At 41.2% G+C, this 24,312-nt stretch overlaps 1 protein-coding gene across 4 annotated transcripts in view; it reads left to right on the top strand.

Moving 5' to 3' along the window:
• The first annotated feature begins 209 nt into the window (after window positions 1-209).
• The window catches only part of AHCYL1 (adenosylhomocysteinase like 1), a 38,988-nt gene continuing 14,885 nt past the window's right edge, over window positions 210-24,312 (top strand). The window contains exon 1 of one of the 4 annotated variants that reach the window (XM_034933173.4): window positions 210-619. In XM_034933173.4, coding sequence (XP_034789064.1) covers window positions 500-619 — 120 coding nt within the window. In that variant the 5' untranslated portion in view covers window positions 210-499. Of the gene's footprint in view, window positions 620-755; window positions 991-6,390; window positions 6,410-19,643; window positions 19,886-24,312 lie in introns of those variants that run through there. The other 3 variants (XM_034933192.4, XM_057302707.2, XM_034933184.3) reach the window with 3 other exon arrangements.

Below are 24,312 nucleotides of genomic sequence, written 5' to 3'. Positions count from 1 at the left end.
GAACCTCGCGCTGCTCCCAGGGCTGATGGTGCCACCTGGTGGCACAAAGGGTCCTGCTCACCCTGGGAACTTCGCTCTCGAGCGGGAGAGGAGCGGCTTCTGTGGCCCAGCCCAGCGTGGTGACGTCACGACAGAGTGCCCTTTCTCCCCGCCTCTTCCCCCTCCCGGGAGCTGCCAGTACTTGACGTGGCGTCACCGCCCTCTACCCTCGCTTTGCGTGCGTGTTTGCGTACAGCGGAGGTGGCGGCGCGGGCAGGTCGGAGCTCGGAGCTGCTGCTTCTGTTTCTCTTGTGGCCGCCGTCGCTGTCCGGCTGCCTTGGGCTGCCGAACAGACAAGGCGTGGGCCACAGCACCTCAGAAGCCGACGCAGCTCGACGCAGGGGCCGGCAGGAGGGTGGGCGATCGCGTGTCGGAGGGCGCCGCGCGGGCAGGCGGGCGGGCGCCAGAGGGGGAAAGAGGCGGGGGCGGCGGGTCAGCCGCTGGCCGGGCCGGCCGGGGGATGTCGATGCCTGACGCGATGCCGCTGCCCGGGGTCGGGGAGGAGCTGAAGCAGGCCAAGGAGATCGAGGACGCCGAGAAGTACTCCTTCATGGCCACCGTCACCAAGGCGCCCAAGAAGGTGCGGGGGCTCTGGGTGGCGGCGGGGGCTCGGGCTCCGGCCTCGCGGAAGGGACGCGAGCAAGCCCGGGCTCTGGCTAGTTTGGGACTTCTGGGGGTGACTGGGGACGGCGGAGGTGATGTAGGGGGTGGCGGCTGTGCGGCCCCAGGCCTCTCCCGGGCTGAAAGGCCGCCTCTGACCTCGCTTTCCTTTGTCCCTCGGCCCAAGTCCTCCGGGATCGTTTTGAAACCCGACAGGGCCAGGCCTTAAATTTGCGACTGACTTTTCTTGGATGAAGGGCCTCGAAGACGAGAGTGGGAGGGGGTGAACCAACTCAGCTGACCCTTGTGACCAGTCCGGGGGCATGGGGTGTACAGAAAATCTCCCTTCAGGTGAGTGGGTAAATCTGGCAGAACTTCCGTCAAATCTTTGGGAGCAGTGGCCGGTTTATCCAACAACTGCGTGATAGCTGGGAGGCAAGAGAAAAGAATGCGTGAAGCTAGCTCTGATATACAGGTGAAAGCGATGAGGATAACATGAAATTGAAAATCTATGATTTTCACTTTCTACAGCCTTCCAATTACTTCGAAATATGTAAGAAATTGACATTTGGAGGTTGGTGACAGCAGACACTGTCATGGATACAGGTGGATCCTAGAGTCATGTGAATAGATCACTTAGGCATCCCTGGAGAAAGGAGCTTGGGTGGGTTGGAGTAGTGGGTGGTAAGGGAGGATTGCTCACTCTTGACTGTACTTTTGAGGCAGAACAAGTTTGATCTATTGTGCTGTAGGTTGACTCAAAGGACACCCTTCGAATTCTCTCATAAATGGCAACCTTTGGAGATTTTAGTCTGACTAGCTCTCCGAGTGGTGGAATTGGGATCCTTATTGCTTTCTCATCATTTACTGCCAACCACATCTTGATTTTCCATACACCTGGCACCCAGTTAGCAGTAGACCAGAGAACCTTTACAAAGAGGTGACCTTCCTGAAGCCAGTGAGAACCCAGATAAATGTCTCCCTTCTTTATAAAGACAGAGTCTTACAAAGCTGTCTCTGCCTGCATCCAGTGTTTAATGGGATGCAGGGCTGAACAAAGCAAGGGCTGCAGGAATAGTTAAGTCCTTGAGGCTTCAACTAGTTAAGCTGTCTTAAGTGGGAGAGATGGCTCTTTTTTTTTTTTTTAAACGAATTAACCTGCCACTCCAGAAATCAAATGCAAGATTAAAAAAGACGAGTCGCCATTGTGTGCTTTCGCTGTTTTCTCACAAAATTAAGAATTTAATTCCTTTAAAAGATTGTGGAAGATTCCTTGACTCTGAGGCATCTGATTAACTTTAGTGCTGAGAGTTCAGTTGACTGCTTTGTTGGTACAATGACCCTTTGCAATCTGCACTATTTGGAGAAACAGTCACAGTCCTTATAAGCAGAATGATTGAGGGTGGGACCTTAGACGAGTTAGAGGAAAGAATGGAAGAGCCCTAATACCTGAATTTCCCAGACTCTGGCATCTTTGCTGTTACTTGCCTTTATGTTAGTAAATCTGTATTCTTGAAAGTACCACTGTTGATAAGACAAAGTCTATATCGTAGATTGTAAAAACTCATTAAGGCAGGGATTCTTGTTCACCTTTGTATCCAGTGTGCCTAGCTTTGTACCCAGCATGCCTAGCTTTGTACCCAGCATATAGTAGGTACTCAAATATTAATTGCTCACCTGGCTAACTAGTAACTGAGATGTCCATGTGGCCACCTACCATGAATAACTATCCCTTTTCCTCTCTTCTTCCCAGGAGGAATATTACTAATGTGTATTATTGTCAGGCCAAGTGCTGATGATTTTAGACTTAAATTGCATTAGCTAAAAGAAGCAGGCTCTGCCAGGAATGTGGGAAGACCCTGTTTTAAGTTTCCATTTGCCAGTAAATGTGCCCCACCGTGTTTCTTATTAATCTTTCTCTTCTAAGTTTTATTGTTTAGCATTTACGTAGTACTTTGTAATAAAGTGTTTCATGATGACTAATTACCCTTTCCCTAGTGATGATAAAAGACATTTATTAAGTTAATGGATCAGTTGAGGACTAGTCAAGGTCACATAGCAAGTCCTAGGCAATCTGTTTTTCAGAACTGCTGAATTGAACATTAAGACTTAAGTCACTTTTGTACCTCTGCCATGTGTTGATAACGTGAAAGCATGGGAAAAGTAAGAGGGAAAAAAGTAACTTGGCATGGTACTTAATGGTGTGAGAAAAAGACCTCTTCAAATGGTGCAGTCCTTCACCTATGAGAATTCTACCCTGGCTCTAGACCAGTAATCCTTGGATTATTCTGAAGCCCTGAGGCCCCTCAGGAATTGAGGATGTTCTTGGTGCCAGAGGATATAGGTTACTTCAGGGTGACCTTGATGGTCCTCAGTTAGATCAGATCCCAGTGTCACTTTCTGGTCAGCTTTTATTCATTTTGTTTGCTTTGTTTGAGACAAAGTCAGCTTTTATTCATTTTGTTTGCTTTGTTTGAGATAGAGTGGATGTCCATCAATTAAAAGCATAAATATCTAGATTCTTCAACTATAATCATGACTTACTCAGTTTTGTATGCCAAGGTCTATCACACTGCTATGAACAAAATAGGACTTGTTGGTTTGATTGAAGATTTGAGATGTCTGGGTGTCGAGAAGTCAACTAAAGGGATATGACCTTGAGCAAATTAATTAGCTTTTGTACCTGCATCTCCTCATCTGCCAAATAAGTGCCTATTTTTTTTGGAACAGGTGGAGATAGGGGCATGTTGGGGAGTTAAGATAGCAAGTGTAATTTTTTAAAAGTCTATTTGTATATTTATATGCTTTCTTCAATGGGCATTTGAAGTGGCTTATAACACAGAACATATATGTGATATAAAAGGAAATAAAAACTATAGAAAGAATGAAAAAAAATTGTTAACCTCGAGGGCTAAGATAGTTGATGAGGTTGATCACATGCAACTTGAAACTTTTAGCAGCCAGAGGATAAAAAGAATCATAGTTACAGTCTCCTTAGCAGGCATGGGAAATAATACATGTCAATTCCTCAAGGGGACAACTTTTCCTGACACAGAGTTCTAAAATAATTTTTCACGGGAATGTCTTAATAGCTGTAGTGTAATTCACATTGTAAGGCTTGTTCACGACTGTCACTGGTGATTTCAGATGGTATGGCTAGGAAAATTTGAGGTAAGAAAAGGAATCCTTGAGTTTTAAGAGTTAAGTGTACCACAACTGAAGAAGATCCTTGTTTAATGTTGGCAGTTATCAGTCAAACCAAGTAAGTAATCTAGTTCCCCATAACCACTGGTTATTTATCCCTCTTTGCTGCTACTTTGTGTAACAGGAGTGGTAACTGTCCTTGGACCTTTGGAAATTGACACTGTGTCGAGTTGATTCTTTTTTCATAGTGTAAACCCAAATCTCCAACTTATTGGAGAGCTCTTACAATAAGCATGTTTCTCCGGAAGGCCTATCAGAACATTTGCTGTTCTCTGAGCTTCTGAACATTAAAGGCACTCTCCAGAGTGATCCATTAAACATTTTGACCTAGGATCTGTGGAGTCAGACCCATCAGCAAAATGTGGGGAAGGAGAAGAGCACAGAAGAAACTACTTTTGTTTATAGGATATTCTTTATTTGAATGAAGCTATATGCCACTAATTCATCAAAAGGGTCAGCTGAGACTTAGGAAGCACACCAAGTAGAGCCCCAATGGGTACAGCTTGGGTGTTAACCCGATAGGTAAAATCTAGGTTTCTCCTTTTGTCATCAGAGTTATCTTACGGTTAATTTTTGGTGCAGTTGTATAGAATTTACACCAGGACTTGTCAGAATCACTGAAAGGAGATTTCATAGGTTGGCATTTCCTATCTTCACATCATTAGTATCTCTTGATTCTCCTTAGAGTGGCTGCTGTTGTAGTAGCAGTCTTTAAAACAGGAGTTGGGGTGTAAGAAGATCCTCTTTTTAAGATTTCTCCGCAGGTATTGATTACATCTCTTTTTCTTGTTTGGTTTAGTTAGTTACACTCTAGTTTCCAAATTACTTTGTTCCAAGTTTCTTTAGACATTTAGCTTGTAACAGAAATCTGTTAGAAGATTTCTAGATCAGTAGTTGTCTAGATCTTTTGCTGCCAAGGTTACAAATGTATACCTTTTCTTTTATCAGGAGTGTGTCATTTGGATCCAGAGTGTTTTACCCAATATAATATTCTTTTTTAAAATTTATTTTTATTTTTTATAGAGGTGGGGAAATCCCTGTGTTGCCCAGGCTTGTCTTGAACTCCTGGGCTCAAGCGATCTTCCCACCTCAGCCTCCCGAAGTGCTGGGATTACAGGCAAGAGCCACCACGCCCACCCCAATATAGTATTCTTGGAAAGTTGTCTATAAAGGATATTTTGATACATGGAATCATGCAGGTCTTTAGTTGCCTGTGACTCCTAGCAAGTGTACTCTGCCACTCCAGGTAGTTAATGATCTGTAAATAAGCACTTTAATGCCCTCTTGGGGTTGTTTTAAAGGAACTGGCGAATAAAGGAGAATCATTTATACGTACCTGTTTCTCAAGTTTGGGAATGTGAGTATTGCATTTTTATAAAGAATGTCAACCCTGATTATACTGGACACATTTTATTATAATTTAGAACTGAATAGTAATTCAGAACACATGCTAATGATGTGCGTCAGAAGCATTCCTGTCATGTGAAGGGCAACCTATGTGCATAGACCAGAATTTTTTCTAGCCTGAAATCTGAGAATCCCCAGTTGAAGACAAATTCTTACCACAAATTTTCCTTTTGATTATTGTCAATACTATCAGTGCCTATTGTGTAGTAAGCAGTTAATAAAAATTCACACAGAATTGCAGTTGCCTTTCCTTTTCTGATTCCATATTTTCCTTTGACTCACTCAAGTAGTTCTTTTGTCCCACTGTTGCTTGGCTGTTACATAAGACGCCTTTAACTTCCCGTTTCTGTTCCTAAACGGGAACAGAATGTAGTAGTACAACATAAGGTAAGCACCGATTTTTGGAGTCAGTTTTACCTTTAGTCTCTACCATCTAATAGTTGTGGGACATTCAACAAGTGACGTCCTTTTTTCATCTGTAAAATGGGGAACAATGATAGTGCTACCTATATAGATGGTTGAGAGGGTTAGCATTTAGTAATTAGTGGGGTTTTTTTGTACCTAGAGTGACCATATATCCTGGTTTGCCTGGCGCAATTCTGGTTTATACCTGTTATCCTAGCATGCAGTCCAAGGAGTGCCTCCGTAGCTCTGAAAGTTACCCTGGTTTATGTGGCCACCCTATTTATAACTCTCTGGATGATGCAACATGATAGTGCAAATGAGAGCCTAATTTTGAAATGTTAAAGAGCCAAAACAAAGAAGTTTCTATTGGAATGTCTTTTCAATAAGAACATTTTTTTTCTGACAAAAATGTTATTTTATATAGAGCTTACAGCTACTGAACCCCAAAACATTTTGTTAACTACAGGGGTGGGGTGTGTAGACAGAGATCTTAGAGCTTTTGATGGAGTTGAGATGTCCTCTACCTTACCATTTCCCATTCATCCCCCGTAATACATAATGCACTCATAGAATGTGGGTATTTGTCAGACACTGGGCCAGTCTCAGTCCAGGAGTTTATTTCCTTAAACTTCAGGTGTTTGGGGTTTTCCCAAACTAGAATCCTCGAATTACATGAAATAATTGCAAAGACTTCTGAACTGTGACTTTATCATTTTAGGTATGTACTCCAGCACCCCCGGCCCCATCCCTGCAGGTACTGTTTTCTCATTTCTCTTAACAGCCTGCTTCTAATTATGTATAACTGATTTTCTCCTGTAGAAATGTGTGGCCTTTGCTGCTTGCCACTCATAGAACTAGAGTGGAGCATCCATGCCTTTGTTGAGAGACTCAGACTGCTTTCATTTTTGTTTCTATCTCTGTTTAATTTTTCTAAAGGATTTAGCCTGGTGCCTTAATCTCAGAATGTAGATAATGATTGATACTGCTTATCAGTATACATTGGGGGGCTTAATCATTCACTACCCAAATGGAACACAAAGTAAAAAGTTTAATGAACTATTGGTAAAAGGTAGTATTTGGAAATCTGGGGTAGAGATTGGAAAAGTACTTTTGAGAACCACAGGTACAAGACTCTCCAAGCATGCTCCTGCTTCTTACCATAAAAGCCCCAACGCCTCCGCTAATGTGCCTGTGTACTTAACCTGTGGGGCTTAATGGGCTTAACATGTTCTTCTCTACCAGCCCAAGCCAGTTCACTTGTTTTAAAGTGGACAGCCTGTACTCAGTTGTGTGATGGAAATGGGGCATATTAAACAGGAGGGGTCTGGGACTGCTCTCTGTTCCATGCTGTTCATCTTGGACCTGCCTCAGGCTTACTTCTTCACAATTTGAGGAACTGCTCAGCAAGAGCACACCCTATTGTTGACATGTTTTTCTTTTCTCTCCGGAACCTGCGAGTGTACGATGGCATTAGTGGAATCCCTCTGAGCCTGTGTGCCAAGGAAAATGCTAATGTGCTGATCCACAATGATGTGTGGCTCAGTGTGAACTACGTAGTAAATTTGTGAGTGACAGAGTAAAGGGGCAAGAGGCTGGAGGAGATGAGTATAACCATCTTTCATTCACTTAGACTTCCTGAATGAAGCCGTTCATACTGAGTTTTGAGCAATGAGAGGATTTTGGAAGTTCTGTTTTTAATAAATGGCTCCAACTCTTCTAGTACTTACTAATTGTATTAAGGTGAACCTTTGGGACATAGGTTTCCATATGCTTAATGGGAACTACCTTGTCCCTTTTCCCCCAAGACTGGCTTGACCTCACGTCAAGACCTCACGTCAAAGCTTTTGGGCCATGACCTGTTTCCTTTGTGGTTCCAGAAATCTAGGGGGGGAAGAAAAGAGAGAGAGACCTACCATAAAAGTTAATAGGACAGGCTGGGCACAGTGGCTCACGCCTGTAATCCCAGCACTTTGGGAGGCCGAGGCAGGAGGATCACAAGGTCAGGAGATCGAGACCATCGTGGCCAACATGGTGAAACCCCATCTCTACTAAAAACACAAAAAAAATTAGCTGGGTGTGGCAGCACACACCTGTAGTCCCAGCTACCCGGGAGGCTGAGGCAGGAGAATCGCTTGAACCCAGGAGGTGGAGGTTGCAGTGAGCCAAGATCGCACCACTGTACTCCAGCCTGGCAACAGAGCAAGACTCCGTCTCAAAAAAAAAAAAAAGTTAAAGGACAGAGATTCTGATCTGCCCTCTTTGACCAGACCCACCCCTTCTCCTTTCTCAAAGACTTTAAGGAAAAGACTTCAGGTTCTCATGACTGTTAGCTTTATTTTGGGGATGTAGAAAATAGAGATTCACTTTGAATTTTCAAAATGCACATCCCCATCTTTGTTTCTAATTTTAGAAGAGAGGTCAGTAAGTAGACAGATTTGTGTAGAAGATAGAGAATTGGAATATGCTTCTCTTTTGCCTATTTGAGGGAATGCTCTTGAGAATCACTGGATTAGAGACTGTAGAACAATGGTTCTTACTCTTTGAGTCAGAGGTCCTTTTAAGAGTTTAATGAAAATCCTGGTTCTTTCCTCAGGAAAATTCAGGAGCACAAAAATATGCATATTCTGTTAGAGGATTTATGGGACTTCTGAAACTCATGGATCCTGGGTTTTAAAGTCCTGATGTGGAAGGCCAGGCCTCCAAGCCACAGCATCTCTTTTCATTACAAGTCCACAAACTGCTAAGAGATTAAGTTTCCAGCCTGCAGTTTGTCCTTATGGCTTGGAACAAAGCTGAGGTTGTTGGCATTGTCAGCTCCGTCTTTGGGATGCTCCTCAGCTTCCCAAAAGACTCATTGTAAGTGCCTTGAGAGTTCAGCTCAGGAACTTAACACACATTCGAACCGGCATTTCGGCCACTTTGGGGAATTTTTGGTATTATCTCAACTCTACTGCTCTTCATATGAAATGCAGATGCCCCTGAAGCTCCAGAGCTGATTCCATAGGAGTGTTTGAAATAGTAGCTCACATAGTAGATTATCAAAACTAAACAAAATAATTTGCTTCTGTATGTCTCTCAAAAATAGGTTTGATTTCAAGGCAGTACTTCTCAAACTATTATATTTTAAGGACTGACCTGATATTTGAATTTTACTCATCATTTGACTTTTCTAGATGGAATATGTTGAGGGCAAAGACCGTATCTCACACATATTTATATAGTACCTGGCACATAATACTGTCAATAAATGTTTATTGAATAAAATAATGTGAGATAATCATTCCTAGGAGAAAGTAAGTTGGACTTATGTGGTGGCTTTGACTCACTTTCCCTTTCAGTTGGCTGGGGTGATTTTTCTAACTTAGAGCCCTCTCACATAGGTATAAGGAAGTACCAAGAACAGGTGAGAAATTGATGAGAATTTCCAACTTAATAGATCCCTTTATAAAGCCAGAAATAGGAGGTCAGGGAGAAGACATCTGAATATATGCTTCCAGCTTCTTAGCCCAGTGGCAGTGGGCATAGGGATATCCTTAGACAATAATGGGGAAGGTAACTTGAATTTCTCACCATTGAAACAACTTTTAAACCCTTAGCATTAGGGAGACTCTGCCCAAAGTTGAAACTGGTATCCTGGTTTATACATGCTCTTGATTTAAAGAACAGGGAGGCTTTCACATAGGGTGTTTGAGGTTTGGGGATTAGCGATGAGTTGAATAGTTTGATTTTGGAAAGTACATTGGAACTCTGAAAGTAATAAACAACAGCTCCGCCCGGCAGTGATGAGCAAGCTTCTGGTTCTTACTCTGCAACCCTGGCTGCCCCTTCTGAGTCAAAGGCTGAGTTTGATGCTCAAAAGCTATACATGCCCTTCTCTCTTTGAAACACACCTTCTTTAGAATTACAGTCTTCTGGGAACTGGGCCAATGCGTATCCTAGCCAGAAGCTCAGGCTCTAGTTGGCACTACATTTTGTGTGTTCTGTTTCACTTCAAGTATATAACTTAGGCAAGATTCAGGGGAAAGGGAGACCTTCAGAATTTTGCTATTTTGTGTTGTTTGTTTGTTTGAGATGGATTTTCGCTCTTGTCGCCCAGGCTGGAGTGTGATGGCACGATCTCGGCTCACTGCAATCTCCACCTCCCGGGTTCAAGCAATTCTCCTGCCTCAGCCTCCCAAGTACCTGGGATTACAGGCATGTGCCACCACACCTGGCTAATTTTTTTTTATGTTTTTTTTGTTTTTTTGTTTTTTTTTTAGTAGAGATGGGATTTCATCATGTTGGTTAGGGTGGTCTCGAACTCCTGACCTCAGGTGATCCACCCGCCATGGCCTCCCAAAGTGTTGGGATTACAGGCATGAGCCACTGCACCCGGCGAATTTTGCTATTTTGGAAGTTGAAATAGGTGCTTCCTAGAGATAGCAGATGTATCCAGTTGCTTTGGTAACTAATTCAGTTTCCTATGGGTGGCCAGGTGGTATCCCACTTATTATTCAATACTTGAGGGTTCAGTGCCCAGCTTCTGAGCACCAGCTTTCTTAGCAAGCAAGACATGAAGATTCCCAGTGTTCATTTATGAGAAGTAGCCCAGCTGGCTTGTCATGCTGGACTAGATGAATTGTGAATGTTAATTATATTGATAATACAGTGGCCTTGGTAACAGACTTGTAGCTGCTGTAGAATCTGTTTACTTCAGGTTTGTAACAGAAAAGAGACCAAGCTGGTTGGGAACATGGTGTTCTCAGTGTAATAAGATGTATTGTAAGTCCAAGGAAAATGCATCTTGGTGGGGCTGACCTTATTGCACCCCTTCCCCAAGATTTCCCGGAGAGAAACATTATTCTGGGGATAGTTTCTGTTCTTGTTTGCCAATCAATAATGAATTGAGGTTGGCAAAGGCTGGGTTTTTAGTGGAAGTGGGGTAAAGCATGTTTACAAATCATAAAGTTTAGAAGGAGAACACCTGTGTTAAGCACCTTATTTCTCTACCTAGTTTATAATTAGGAGGGGATGGTTGATGAGATTAGTTTCGGCCCTTGCATTCAGGAGGTGGAGCCCCTCCTATTTGGGGAGCAGGGGGTTCATAATTCTGTACATTCTTTTCTTACTCCGCAGTGAGGGGATTAGCTGAGCGCTGGGCATGTCTGGAATGAGAGCACTTTGCCAATTTTTACTGAATTTGGACCAAACTAATAAAAATACAATCTCGGTCTTCCTCAGACAGTCTCTTTGTCGTGTTCTCCTAACCCCCAGGATCCATCTGATGGATTGTCTGTTCCTAACAGATGGAGTTGGTATTAAAGGTAGATTCTCTACTTCCTTTGCCTTATTGTTTTATTTCTGAACAAGGCATATCTAATGCATTTGTTCCCTGTATTGGAAGTTGCTTTATCAAGAGCCTGGTAAACTCAGTGTACTTGTGTTTCCTTTTCAGATCCTGCTTAGATTATTTCTTAGATCAGCACTTCTCATTCTGTGGAAGGAGAAGAAGGTATCAGTCACATAGAGAGCTTTTTCGCAATAACTCATTACCTGGCGCTAAACTAGAGCTGTGTAATCAGAATGGGGGAGGAGCTGAGAGTAAGAGAACAGATGGAGAATGGGTTGGCATTTTGAAACAGCTTCACCAGATAAACTTGAAATCTCCCAGATTTAGAACCATTCTTTTAGATTATCTAGCAAGACTGGCCAACGTTGTTCGGAAATCTAATATTGAGATGGTAATGGCCCAGGCACGGTGGCTCACGCCTGTAATCCCAACACTTTGGGAGGCCAAGGCAGGCAGATCACCTCAGGTCAGGAGTTCGAGACCAGCCTGGCCAACATCTCTACTAAAAATACAAAAATTAGCTGGGTGTGGTAGCAGGTGCCTGTAGTCCCAGCTACACAGGAGGCTGAGGCAGGAAAATCGCTTGAACCCATGGGGCGGAGCAGGTTGCAGTGAGCCGAGATGGCATGACTACACTACAGCCTGGGCAACAGAGCAAGACTATGTCTCAAAAAAGAAAAAAAGATGGTAATGCAGCTACCAACTCTCCTGGATGATTTTGATCATGAGGAGAAATCTTGGTCCTCCCTCATGTGAAAGGTCCTGAAAATAGTCTACCATTGCTCTTTTTCTCCACGTATTCAGAGTAAACCATGACCAGGAATCATGTAGCCCCGTCTGCTCAGGGTGCAGCGTCCCAGGGCCTGTGCTAGGCACTTAGGGTGCATCAGTGAACAAAACAAAGATTCATACTCTGTAGAGCTGACATTCTTGTGAGGTTATTATTTGGTTCATTTAAGTCCAGTGAAGTGGTTCTTAACCATTGGGGGTTTGGAACCCTCTGAGAGATGTGTACGTATTCCAGCAAAATGCACACAGTCATGTGTCACTTAACAAGGGGGATACATTCTGTAAACTGTGCCCTTAGGCGATTTTGTTGTTGTGCAAACATCAGAGAGACTTTAAATGACTGGCAACGCAGTAGGTTTGTTACACCAGCATCACCACAAACATGTGAGTAATGCACTGCACTACGGTGTCACCAGGCGATAGGAATTTTTCAGCTCTATCATATTCTTATGGAACCACCACTGTATATGTGGTCCATCGTTGACCAACCTTCATCACACAGCACAGGACCTTATAAGGGGGAATTGGCAGCCTGAAACCCATCCATGGACCCAGGGCTAGGAACCTAGAAGACTTGTCTAGATTTGAGGATGTGGTGATTGGGATAAAGCCAGGCCCTGAATTGGGTGTTTGGAACCATTATCTCCTCGCCAGACTGGTTTGTAGTTTCTTGATCTGTACAGCCCAAGCAATATGTAAACAACTCAAGGATATCACTAGAAAAAGAGGGAATGGCTAAGCCTTCTCTAAGCTAAAGAGTCTATGTTTTATGTGAAATGCTAAGAATGATTCTGACTCTGTTCTCCCTCTTACCCTAGTTTCTAGTTGGCTGGGCTTCTGGTGCTCAATAGATTAAAAGTCAAGTCAGAATAAGAATTTCCCTAATGTGCTAATTTATGTTATGAATTCCTAGACTGAGAGTGATAGTAAAGTTATAAAGATCATGAGGACATTTTAGTGAAATTCTGGCTTCAAAAACACAGAAAGTGACAGGAGTTGAAGGGCTGATGAAATAGCCAGAGTAGAGATTAGAGAAAGATGACAGGAAGAAAAGGAGGGCAGAACTCAGACAGTCGACTAAGCTGGTGAGCCAGTAGCCAGGAGAGCAGCTTTCTCCTTAAGCCAAAGTGAGCAGATCTGAGACTCATGCAGAAAAATACTCCTTTTTGGTCTTGAAGGTGTCTGTCACTGTTGGCTTTGTTACCAAATAGTACCCGGGATAAAAAGCGGGATGGCAGATAAGGGTTTGCCTTAACATTTATACCAACATTAATATATCTCTGTTGCTGGAAAAGTTGGTGTTAAACTTGAAAGAATGGCCAAACCCTGCCTGAGGGTTAGTGCAGTGTGTAACGCGTACTGCAGAAACATGAATGAAATGGGACACTGGGAGAGAGAATTATGTAGAAAGACACAGCCGGATTTAGAGGTTGGAGCACATAGGGTCCTGTGCCAATTCCACCTTTACCTCCCTGAAATCTGATCTTTAGTATAACCACAGGTCAAGACCTCTTTACTTTAGGTTGATCTTTACAGGGATATCTAAGGGAAACTTTCCATATGCACACTGGAAGATAGCTGAATAAGGGCTGTGTTCAGGCTAAACTTGTATAAACTCATCTCATTAGAGAACAGAGCCCACAGTCCTCCCCAGAGGAGTGAGGAGGCTCTAGATGGTTCCAGTTATAACTGCTCTCCAGCATATGGAAAAACTGTTCTGCTATGAAACCTTCCAACCAGCTACTCACATAAAGACATTTCATTGTTTGCTCAGTGATGCATTAAAGCTGAGGCTGCCTAAGCTAGAGAATATAATCACATACCAATTATCTTTATTTTTTATTTTTAAAGAAGCCCTTTAAAATAACCAAAAGAATTTCACACCTCACTTCCTGGGACTGGGACTGTTTTGCAGTTGTATTCAGCTTATGAAGTTATATAGTTAAAACTTGCTACTAAGTTTTCGGAAAAATTATTCTTAAAAATTATAATTAAAAATTCTTATTCTTGGGCCAGGTGTGGTGGCTCTTGCCTGTAATGCTAGCACTTTGGGAGGCCAAAGCAGGAGGATCCCCTGAGCCCAGGAGTTTGAGGTCAGCCTGGGCAACACAAGGAGACCCTGTCTCTAAAAAATAAAAATAAAATAAATAAAAATTATTATTTTTTTGAGACGGAGTTTCACTCATTCGCCCAGGCTGGAGTGCAGTGGTGTGATCTCACCTCACTGCAACCTCCGTCCCCTGGGTTCAAGCAATCCTCTTGCCTCAGCCTCCTGAGTAGTTGGGATTATAGGTGCCTACCACCACACCTGGCTAATTTTTAGTACAGATGAGGTTTCGCCATGTTGGCCAGGCTGGTCTCGAACTTCTGACCTCAGGTGATCCACCCACCTTGGCCTCCCAAAGTGCTAGGATTACAGGTGTGGGCCACCGAGCCTGGCCATAAAAATGCTTAAGTGGAAAATTTTCTCCGTTCATTAATTGAGTATTTGATATTTTTTTCAGCTTTATTAAGGTATAATTGACAAGTGAAAACCGTATGTATTTGGACCAGGAGTGATGGCTCATGCCTTTGGGAGGCTGAGGTGGGAAGATTGCTCAAGGCGAAGAGTTCAAGATGAGCTAGGGCAACATAGTGAAATCCCCATCTTTTACAAAAAAGAAAAAAAAGATTAGCTGGGCACGGTGGCACATGACTGTTATCCTAGCCACTCAGGAGACTGAGGCTGGATGATTGCTTGAGCCCAGAATTTGGGGTTGCAGTGAGCTATGATCCTGCCACTTTACTTTAGTCTTGGTGACAGTGAGACTCTGTCTCTTTAAAAAAAAAAAAAAAAAAGTATTCAAGGTGTACAGTGTGATATTTTGATGTATACATTGTGAAATTATTACCACAGTCAAGCTAGTTAATATATCCATCACCTTATAGTTACTTTGTGTATATGTGTGTGTATTGTATGTGATGAGAATACTTAGGATCTACTCTTAGCAAATTTCTAGTATACAATGTTATTGTTAACTGTAGTCACTGTGCTATTCACTAACTCTCCAGAACTTATTTATCTTATAACTCCAAACTGTACCCTTTAACCAACATTTCCTCATTTCTTCCACCTTCCTGACTCCTGGTAAGAACCTTCTGCTTTTTGCTTCCATGAGTTTGGCTTTTTTAGATTGCACATAAAAGTGAGATTATTTAATTGATTACTTTAAATAAATATCTACCATAACTATGAAACCAAGATTCAGTAATCACATATCGTGTTACTTAAATCCAGAATACTTCAATAAAAATAATAGCCTTACAAGAACTTTTGTTAGTCGTAGTAGTCAGAAAGGTGGTACCAGAAAGTAGAAATACATCAATGGTAAAAATTTTTTTTTTTTTTAACCTGAGGTCTTCAAATTTAATACAACCTTTTTTTTTTTTTTTTGGAGACAGGGTCTTGCTCTGTTGCCCTGGAGTACACTGGCACAGTCACAGCTCACTGCAGCCTCGACCTCCCAGGCTTGGTTTATAAATGTGAGCCACTGCACCTGGCCAAATATAACTCTTTTTCTGTTGGTGGAATTCAGCTGTGCTAGATCTTTTAGACATGAGACTTGGAAAGGGTGCTTTTTGAGTGGCACACCACAGATGAGAAAGGAACCTAATGGAATGTTTTTAGTTTAAAAGAAATTATCTGATTGTGCTAAGTGTTCATGTGTGAAAGAAATATTCCTCCAGCACCATTCAGCACAGGATAAACCTCTTCAAAAAGCACATTTAAAGTATATTCTCTGTTGGATGTTTTAGAATATGGTAACTTCTCATGAAATAACCAGCGAATTTCCCCAGTGACCAAAAGAGGAAAAAGAAAAAATCAGTGGCCAATTTGACCATACTAAACTAAAAATTTTGCTTAAACACAGGTGGAAATGATACAAATAGGGAATTCTGAATTAATTTCTTTTGTCCTAGTAAAGTAGTCTAGATTAGATTGCCCATACATTCTCCTCCTTACTCCATCCCCAAAAGACAATGGAAGTGTATTCTAGAATGGAACATTTTGTTACCACAGTGTCTGGGCTCTGCTATTACTGGGCTCTCCTCACCCTTTCCACATCTATGGAGCAGTACTTCTCAATGGCAATTTGTTGGCAACGTAAAAACATTACATTTCTTTGCATCATTTTACTTTTCTGAAAATTAATAAAGGTTTTTGGAACTTAAAGAATTATTCTCCTTTACCAGTGCTTACAAATCTTTATCTGGTATTATAAGCTCAGAAAGCTTATAGTGCAACAGTAGACCACTCCAAGGTAAACTGACCCCTTGGAAATAAAGGGGAAAGCTGCTGTTTCCCCAGCCTATTCCAAAAGAAGGAAAATAGAACTGGGCTTATGGGTGTTTTTTGTTTTTGTTCTTTTTTTTTTTTTTTGCTTTTTGCTTTTTAAACCTCAGTGTTGGTAGCAAATTGCCTTAAGCAAGTCACTTAGCCCCAACCCCTGTTCTGTTTTCTCATTTGTGAAGCATAGATGCAACATTGAAAGGATTCTAGAATGTTTTGAAAATACAAACCCTCTGTAAACTGTAAGCCACAGGTGTTGAGGCAAAGCACTTAAAGTCATATAAATCTAGGCATTCAGGATCTTGGTGTCCACCCTACTAGTAAGTGGGATTTCAAACTTCCTGTACAATCAACTTTAAGTAAAAATCTTCATGTAGCGCTATCAGGTGGTGTTACCAGTGATGCTTGTTCTTTGTATGCCAAGAGTTCAACAAAAATGGTTTGTAAAATATTTAGATCAGTGATATTCTAGCAGTCATATATATTGACAAAATTTGCCAATATTTTCCTATACAAAATTATTATTATTTTTGTTTTGAGACGGAGTCTCGCTCTGTCGCCCAGGCGGGAGTGCAGTGGCATGATCTCAGCTCACTGCAACCTCCGCCTCCCAGGTTCAAGCGATTCTCCTGCCTCAGCCTCCTGAGTAGCTGGGACTACAGGCACACGCCACCACGCCCGGCTAATTTTTGTAATTTTAGTAGAGATGGGTTTCACCATATTGGTCGGGCTGGTCTCAAACTCCTGACCTTAGGTGATCCACCCTGCTTGACCTCCCAAAGTGCTGGGATTACAGGCGTGAGCCACCACACCCGGCCTTGACAGCTTTTTATTTCCCTGAGCCTATACTAGTTGGTTCTTATACCCTATGAACCAATACAAAATGATTCCCAAGTGAAAAAAACAAGGTGCAGACTATATTATCATGCTACCTTTTGAGTAAGGGAGGGAAAATAATATGTATTTGCTTCCCACACTCCTAAAAAGAAACATAAAAAGGATAAACCAGAAACCAATGAAAATGGGGAGGGACACGTAGAGTATCAGGGCTAGGAATAGCAGTGAAACTTCTCTGAGTGTACCTTTTAAAGTTTTGAGACATGTAAATGTTTTATATGTCAAAATCAAAGAGAAAAAAGGAAAGCTTTAAGTTCTTACAAACACAAAGGAATGAACCCAACTAAAATATAAAATCTTAACCTAATATATCAAATTGATTACTCAGTCACGCAGAAAATAGTACTTTGATTATATATCTTTATGAAATATATTCTGAGGACGAGAAGAACTTCAATGAAACCTTGACACGTCACTCAGTAAATTTTGGTGCGTAATAACATTAGTCTTGTCATTTTGAAACTTTTGTAGGCATTATAGAATAAACAAACATTAGAGACAAGACATACAATAGGAAAATTAAACTTTTTTTTAAAAAGGTAATACTAAATCTGAAGTAGAAATATCAATATGAACTCATAAATAAAAGGTTTGATTTCTCTCTCTACCAAAAGAACCTAGGAGTAGTGCATCTCTAATAGCAATTATCACACCTCTTACTCCAGATATTAGCTTCTAAATACTACTCCCTTCTAAAAGAAAGGCTCCTGAGAGAAATGGTTGATTCCAGGTTTGGAGAAGAGGAAGAACAAGGTGAGCCTGGTATATCTTCTTTTGTCAAAAAGAGTGGAAGCACTGTAATGGAATCATGTCAAAGGACAGAAGAGCCAGCTTGAAGGAGGCTCCCACTGGCCCAATTTGAGACAATATGAGTATTCAGTGCAATTAATGTATAATTAAGTGTAATCTGTTAAATACATAAAAATCTGAATGACAAAGGGAGAAGATTTTTCTTTACAAAAGAATGCCAGCTAATGTGGAAGCATTGAAAGAAAAATAGAAGTTGCGATTCTATAACCTTCCCAATATAATTGGTTCAGGCAAGGATTATTAACAGATGGTGAAGTCATTAGGGAATAGGATATTAACATGATGAAAAAAGTATCGCCCTACAAATTAACTTTTACTTGCAAAAGAGAAAATGTACCTTTCAAAGAAGAGATCTGATGTTCTCACTTTAACCAGGACTCAATCTTAGCATTGCTAATAGTGGAACAACCCGACATGTGCCTCCTGATAATGATGCAAGGTGAAATATACTACATAATGCAGGAAATATTCTTGCCAGAATTTTAACCTTTTTCAAATAAAACCTCAGAACTGAACTTCCAGTTTATAGGAAGGAAACCCTCTGAAAAATTCAAAACATGAGTGATTTTATAAGACAATTAGTCTGGATTCCTCAAAGAAAAGTCAGTATCACAAGGGGGTGGGAGACATTGGAGAGACTGTTCTAGATTAGCAGAGGCTAAAGGAACCTAACAACCAACTGCATTTAATGAACCTTGAATCCACGCTGGGTTGGCAGGGTTGAGGAGACTGTTGGGATATAAATAAATATTCTTGAGAAAATTGGGGAAATTTGAATATAATCTGGACAGTCTGGATATATGAATATATAGAATAATTGTTAATACTAAGTGTGATATGTCATCATGGTTCTGTAGGAGAATATTCTTATTCTTAGAAGATACATTCTGAACAATTTATTGGTAATGTTCATGTTTGCAACCTTTATTTTTACAGGACCATGTGAAAGTATGCATGTGTATGTGTATATATAGAGAGAGAAAAAACCTATTATGGAAAACGGAAAGATTTATTCTAGGTGGAGAGTACAGGTGTTTATTATACTATGCTTTTGAATTTTTTATGTGCTGAAAATGATTATAATAAAGTTGGAAAAGTAAAGTACAACAATGGTGCTAGCGAGTGGGGATGGAGGGTAGGGGGTGGGAGAGGAGACTTTAATGTTGTCACTAAAGTAGTGGGTATGTTCCAGGAACCAGGATTTCTTCAGTCACCTGTACTGATTTTTTTTTAAAACCTAGAATTGATGATAAATCAATATCGGGAGAAACAGAGATGACTGGCATGTGTTTATATAATATTGGTGGTGGGACTGAGAAAAGAGAAGTATGGACGGGTCAGGCAACTAGGTAGGTAGTAGATAGCTAAATAGGCATTGAAACAGTCTGGGTGTGTGTTACATTCTGTTGCAAATTGTGGTGTTCAAAAGATTGGGAAGCCCTTTTCTGTCCTACTTACTGCCTTTTTTCTAACGTCTTATTTTTACTTCTAGTTGGCAGTTGCAGGCCTCGATTACTCATTGACTGGAGCACTTTAGGAGATAATAGTGAAGTGAAGTCAGTGAAGTGTTTAGTCTTACAGGAAGAGAGGGGAGTAGCTCACAAGGGTCAAACTACTCTTTGGCAGAGTTTTTCAAGCTGTGTGTTCCTTACCTTTTGAGTGACTCAGCAGTTTGGGGCCTGGTATTGCCTCACCTCTTCTCGCCGCGAGCATTGACAGAAGATCTAGTTGAGTCCTACTTTGAAAGGAGTATTGCTTCTGACTGTGGAATTGGATTCTAGCTGTGTGTGTGTTATATCCTGTTACTGTTGAGACACAGAGGCGGGAGTGGGGGGGGGAAGATATGTGCTGAGATTAGTCAGCCTGCCCTCCCTCTCCCCCAAGAAACTCAGGCCCCATCTGGGGAGAGTGAGAACTTAAGAAACTTGAGACAGGGAAGGAGAGCCGGGAGCAGCCAAAACCTGCTAAGTCTCAGAAGACTGGTTTCTGCACAAGGGAATGGAAGAAGTGACTGGAGGTGGCTGTGGATTCAACTCTGGCCTGAGATTGATTCCCTTGAGATAAGTTGTTTTCTGGTGGGTGTGTCTGGGAGCATTGTGTTGGGAAGGGAATTCCTTTCTTTGGGAAACACTTTTTTTTTTACTTGAAGTGAAAGGTATTCAGACTTGTGTATTTCTTGTACCAAGGAGTGGGTGTTTATTGATAACTGTTTCTTTGGGTTCATCTGAAGTGGGAATCAGACTGGTAAATACCAAGAAAAACTGGGCATGGTGGTGTGGGCCTATAGTCCTAGCTACTCAGGAGGTGGGAAGATTGTTTGAGCCCAGCAGTTTGCAGCCAGCCTGGCAAACATAGTGAGACCCTGTCTCTTTAAAAAGAGAGAGAACGTAAGGAAGTAAAGGTGTTACACCTGTTTTGGCTGTCTGCCATATTCTCTTCCTTTCCTCTGAAAAAGGAGTGGGTGAGGGTAGAATCTGTAGAAGAAAAAATAATTTAACCAGAAAATATGTGTGAAAGAGGGATTAGAAAAGATGTAGGAATCTTGAAAAGTGTTCTGACACACTATGCTTAGTAATGATGATCTTGTTAAAATATCCAGTTTTTTATTGTTACTTTTTTTTTTGCTCAGTTGCTAAGAAATATGCTGACCATAATTTCTAAACAGAAAAATCTCTACACACAATATGCTAGGACAGACAATGGGACAGAATATATAAATTTAGGAATGTCCCAGAGAATCAGTAGTGTACCAAAAGAGGGATCCTAGCCCTTCAAATAATTCTCTGCAGTAAGAAAGACTGCTCTGCTCACTTCTACATTGCACTTTCTTAATGATTTGTTTTCCTAGTAATTGTTGTTTATCTTTGAATCTAGTTCTCGACACTTAGGAAGAAACCTTTTTGAGGAAATTAAAAGCTGTTAGATTGGTATTTGAAATAACGAATTTGACAAGATGTCTAAGTTAAACCTAAGTTAAACAATATCCAGATAAGGCTGTGAAGACTATAATATCTGGCATGTTCCTCATGGAGCAGTGAAATTCCATGCCAAAGCCACTTACATTACTATACTGTGGGTCAAAACATGTCTACAGATTTTAAGGGACCGTGTTTCCTTGCATAGAACTTTCCTGGGGTAGCACTGGATACTTAGTTGGTGCCTAGCAAATGTGATGACTAAAGAATATAATGCATCACAGATATTATCCTGATCACCATTTCTTGGCTAAAATGTTGTAGTGGAATTCTGGTGGCTGTTAATTCTTTCTCATTCAGGAGATAGCAGGCAAAATTGGGTGGGCCCTGGGAAGGAGTGTAGCTGGGCTATTTAACATCTGAGAATATAGGATGTGTGTTTATGAAAGTAAACTCAGCTTCTAATGGTAAAAAAAAAAAAAAAATCAATTAGGATCAACTAAAGGAATAGCATACAATTTTTCTTCTCTTGAGGTATGTAACTTTTTTGGATTGTCTCTGATCCCCTTCTCTTGGTAAGGTCTGCACAATTCTTTCAGCTCACTTTGTCAGCAGACTTCCCACTAGGTAGTGCATATACCCCAACTTATTCGTTTGGTAGAGCTTTTCTTTACCATTCTCAGTATCACATGGAAGAAAGTCAACCATTGTACCTGCTAAGCTATTTGAAGAGGTGCTTTAAATAGCATGTTAAACTGGCCTGATATTTAATTGGGTTTTTAAGACACAGCAAGTAGACTTCTGTATTTGGGTGTGCTATTTGAAGAATGGGTCAATCTGACCTTCTAGCCTTTCATAAATATGCTCTTAGTGTAAGAATGGAACACTGGTATGCTTGTTCAGTTGTGGGTAAGGCTGTTTATGGGGTGGTGAGTTATTCAAGCATAACATCATTCTTTAACATAAGACTTTTTACTTAAAGATACTTTCTGCATTTCAGCCACTTTATTTCCTTTCCATTCCTTCTCTTCCCAATCCTACTTTTTATTTAGGTGTAGTATTCCTTGTAGATGTAGATTTGAAGAAAGGTGAAAGCACAGTAATTAAGACTTAATGTTTGGAAGAAATTATGATGATAGGAATTAATAGAAACATAACAACTTTGTAGTCTTCCCTTTCGTCTTACCCAGATTATCATATTTGCCTTAAATGAGTGAGTCCAACCCAATCAGAAGGCTGTTGTTGAGATCTGGAGAGAAAACTTGTGATATCCAAAAGTTGCTTTTGGCAGCAGTGTTTATATTTTCAATGTGAGGGTGAACAATGCTCCAGGAGATACTTCACCAGGAGAAAACAGAGCTACTAGCTGTGAAGATAATCAGTGGAGCTAGCAGGTCTGGAGGAAACTGGCAGAGCAGATGTATTCCACAGCATCAGTTGTAACACACATTCTCTTCAGGCTGTAATTTGGGGTGGAAGAAAAGACCAGGTTTTCATGCATCTTTGTATTGCTGGGACACCTTATAAGTGGTGAGAATGTCAAACAGCTGCAAGAATACACAGTCCATTCATCCTTGCCATGGCTTGGGTTAACTACATTCTACCCACTTCAAATATGGACCATATTCATTATTTGAGAGATGGGGAGGTAGGGGCACTGCAGTGGTTAGTAAGCTGCTAAGCTGCTTGCAACACAGTCCAGTATTTTTAGATGGGAAAGATTTTGCTTAGCTTTAGGCTACTGATGAGCTTTATTAATATAAGGGGAAATTATGACTATTCGGTTTTTAAGTTGCTGAAGAAACACATTTCTCTCTTGCCACAGCCACCTTTCTATATAAAAAACTGCAAGTGTTATTGCAGTTCCCTCCCCCACCCTCACCCTCCATGTACCTGGTATCTGGGAACATGCCCAGAACCCTTTGAAAAAAGGCGAACAGGGGAAGGAATCATAGCAGAGGGGAGAGTAGCTTCCAAATAGAATAGGCTGCATATGCCAGCAGCAGGGAGGCTGGTGGAGGAAGGGCTGCCTCTGGAGAGTGTTAAGAGGGGTTGATGGTCTCTTGACTGTGTATTTTTTTCCATCATCAAAATAACAGCATATTGAGTTGGAAGTCATTACCTTGGTCCTGGATTAATTTCTTCAGTAAAACTAGCTTTACTGACTGTAGAAATCAGTTTCCAATTTGTTTATATTAGCTGCTTGTGCCTAGGCTGCCCGCTTAAACCTGATTGCTGCACTGCAATCTGGTGCTCCCCTAGCTGAAGGGTACATGTGAAAGAGGAGGGGAACCTTTTGCAGCTGTAACTAATGGGTAGTTTACTGTTCCTGGCTTTAAAGTGGCTGTAACCATGTTGCCAGTATTATACAGAGAAGATTTTAATCTGTAGTCATTAACATTTCCAGAGTATTTGCTAAAGACTTAGCTTAATGGATTCTCCAAGGGAACCTTTTCAGATTTAGTCAGATCGTGAACAGAATCTCAGTTCACATACTCAAACCATCCTGCTTATTTCAGGGGTGAAGTTTATTTTATTTTGAAGAAAGGGTTTATCAGAGTTTAAACAGGAGTTCGGGAGGAAGGTTTAAACCATGTAATAAAAGTGTTACACACTTTATAAATCTATAAATAATATCAATTGCAAGCTATTTGCTATTGATTAGAGCCAGTTTTATTCTTCAAAGAATTATCTAGTTCTGGCTTATTTCATTTAAGGAAGTTTGTTTTTTTGGGTTTTTTTTTTTTTTTTTTTTTTTTGAGACAGAGTCTCACTCTGTCACCCAGGCTGGAGTGCAGTGGCACGATCTCGGCTCACTGCAACCACCACCTCCCGGGTTCAAGCAGTTCCCTGCCTCAGGCTCCCAAGTAGCTGGGACTACAGGCACCCGCCACCAAGCCCAGCTAATTTTTGTATTTTTAGTAGAGACGGGGCTTCACCATCTTGGCCAGGCTGGTCTCCATCTCCTGACCTCGTGATCTACCCACCTTGGCCTCCCAAAGTGTTGGGATTACAGGTGTGAGCCACTGTACCTGGCCCATTTAAGGAAGTTTTTAATACAAAGTTTACCAAGTCATTATTTTCTCCTTCCTTCAGATTAGTCCTAATGAGTTAGAATTTACTATAGTGTATGTGGGTTTTTAAATTTCTTTTTATCATTATATTCTGGTATTTTAAATTTTTACTAGGATAGGAGGTTCTGGAGATATTACATTGGCTTTGTGAAGTATAGACATATGGTTGAGCTCTGAGTATTGGCACCCTAATGCCCATCACCATTTCTAGGCATCTCTTCATAATTCTTTCAGAAAGCAAGACCATTGGCAACTTTAGGAATGTGCTACAAGGGAATATTCTGAAACAAAAACCAAAAAACCCCAGTAGCACTATGAGATTCTGTTTTCTGAAAGATTTGGGAAGAAGGGTAAAGAGTTTAATCTGTCAGGGTTATAAGAGGGGAAAAAAACTTGATGGAATGTGAGAAAGATTTATAAAATTGAACATATACTAAACGAAATTGGTTCTTAACCTCCTCCCCTCCTCCCAAATCCTGCAGAAACAATTGAGAGGAGACAGTGATTGACGTG

Source organism: Pan paniscus, chromosome 1, assembly GCF_029289425.2.
Source record: "Pan paniscus chromosome 1, NHGRI_mPanPan1-v2.0_pri, whole genome shotgun sequence".
Taxonomy (NCBI): Eukaryota; Metazoa; Chordata; class Mammalia; order Primates; family Hominidae; genus Pan; species Pan paniscus.
Note: the sequence above shows the minus strand (reverse complement) of the source record. Positions and strands in the feature narration are given on the sequence as shown.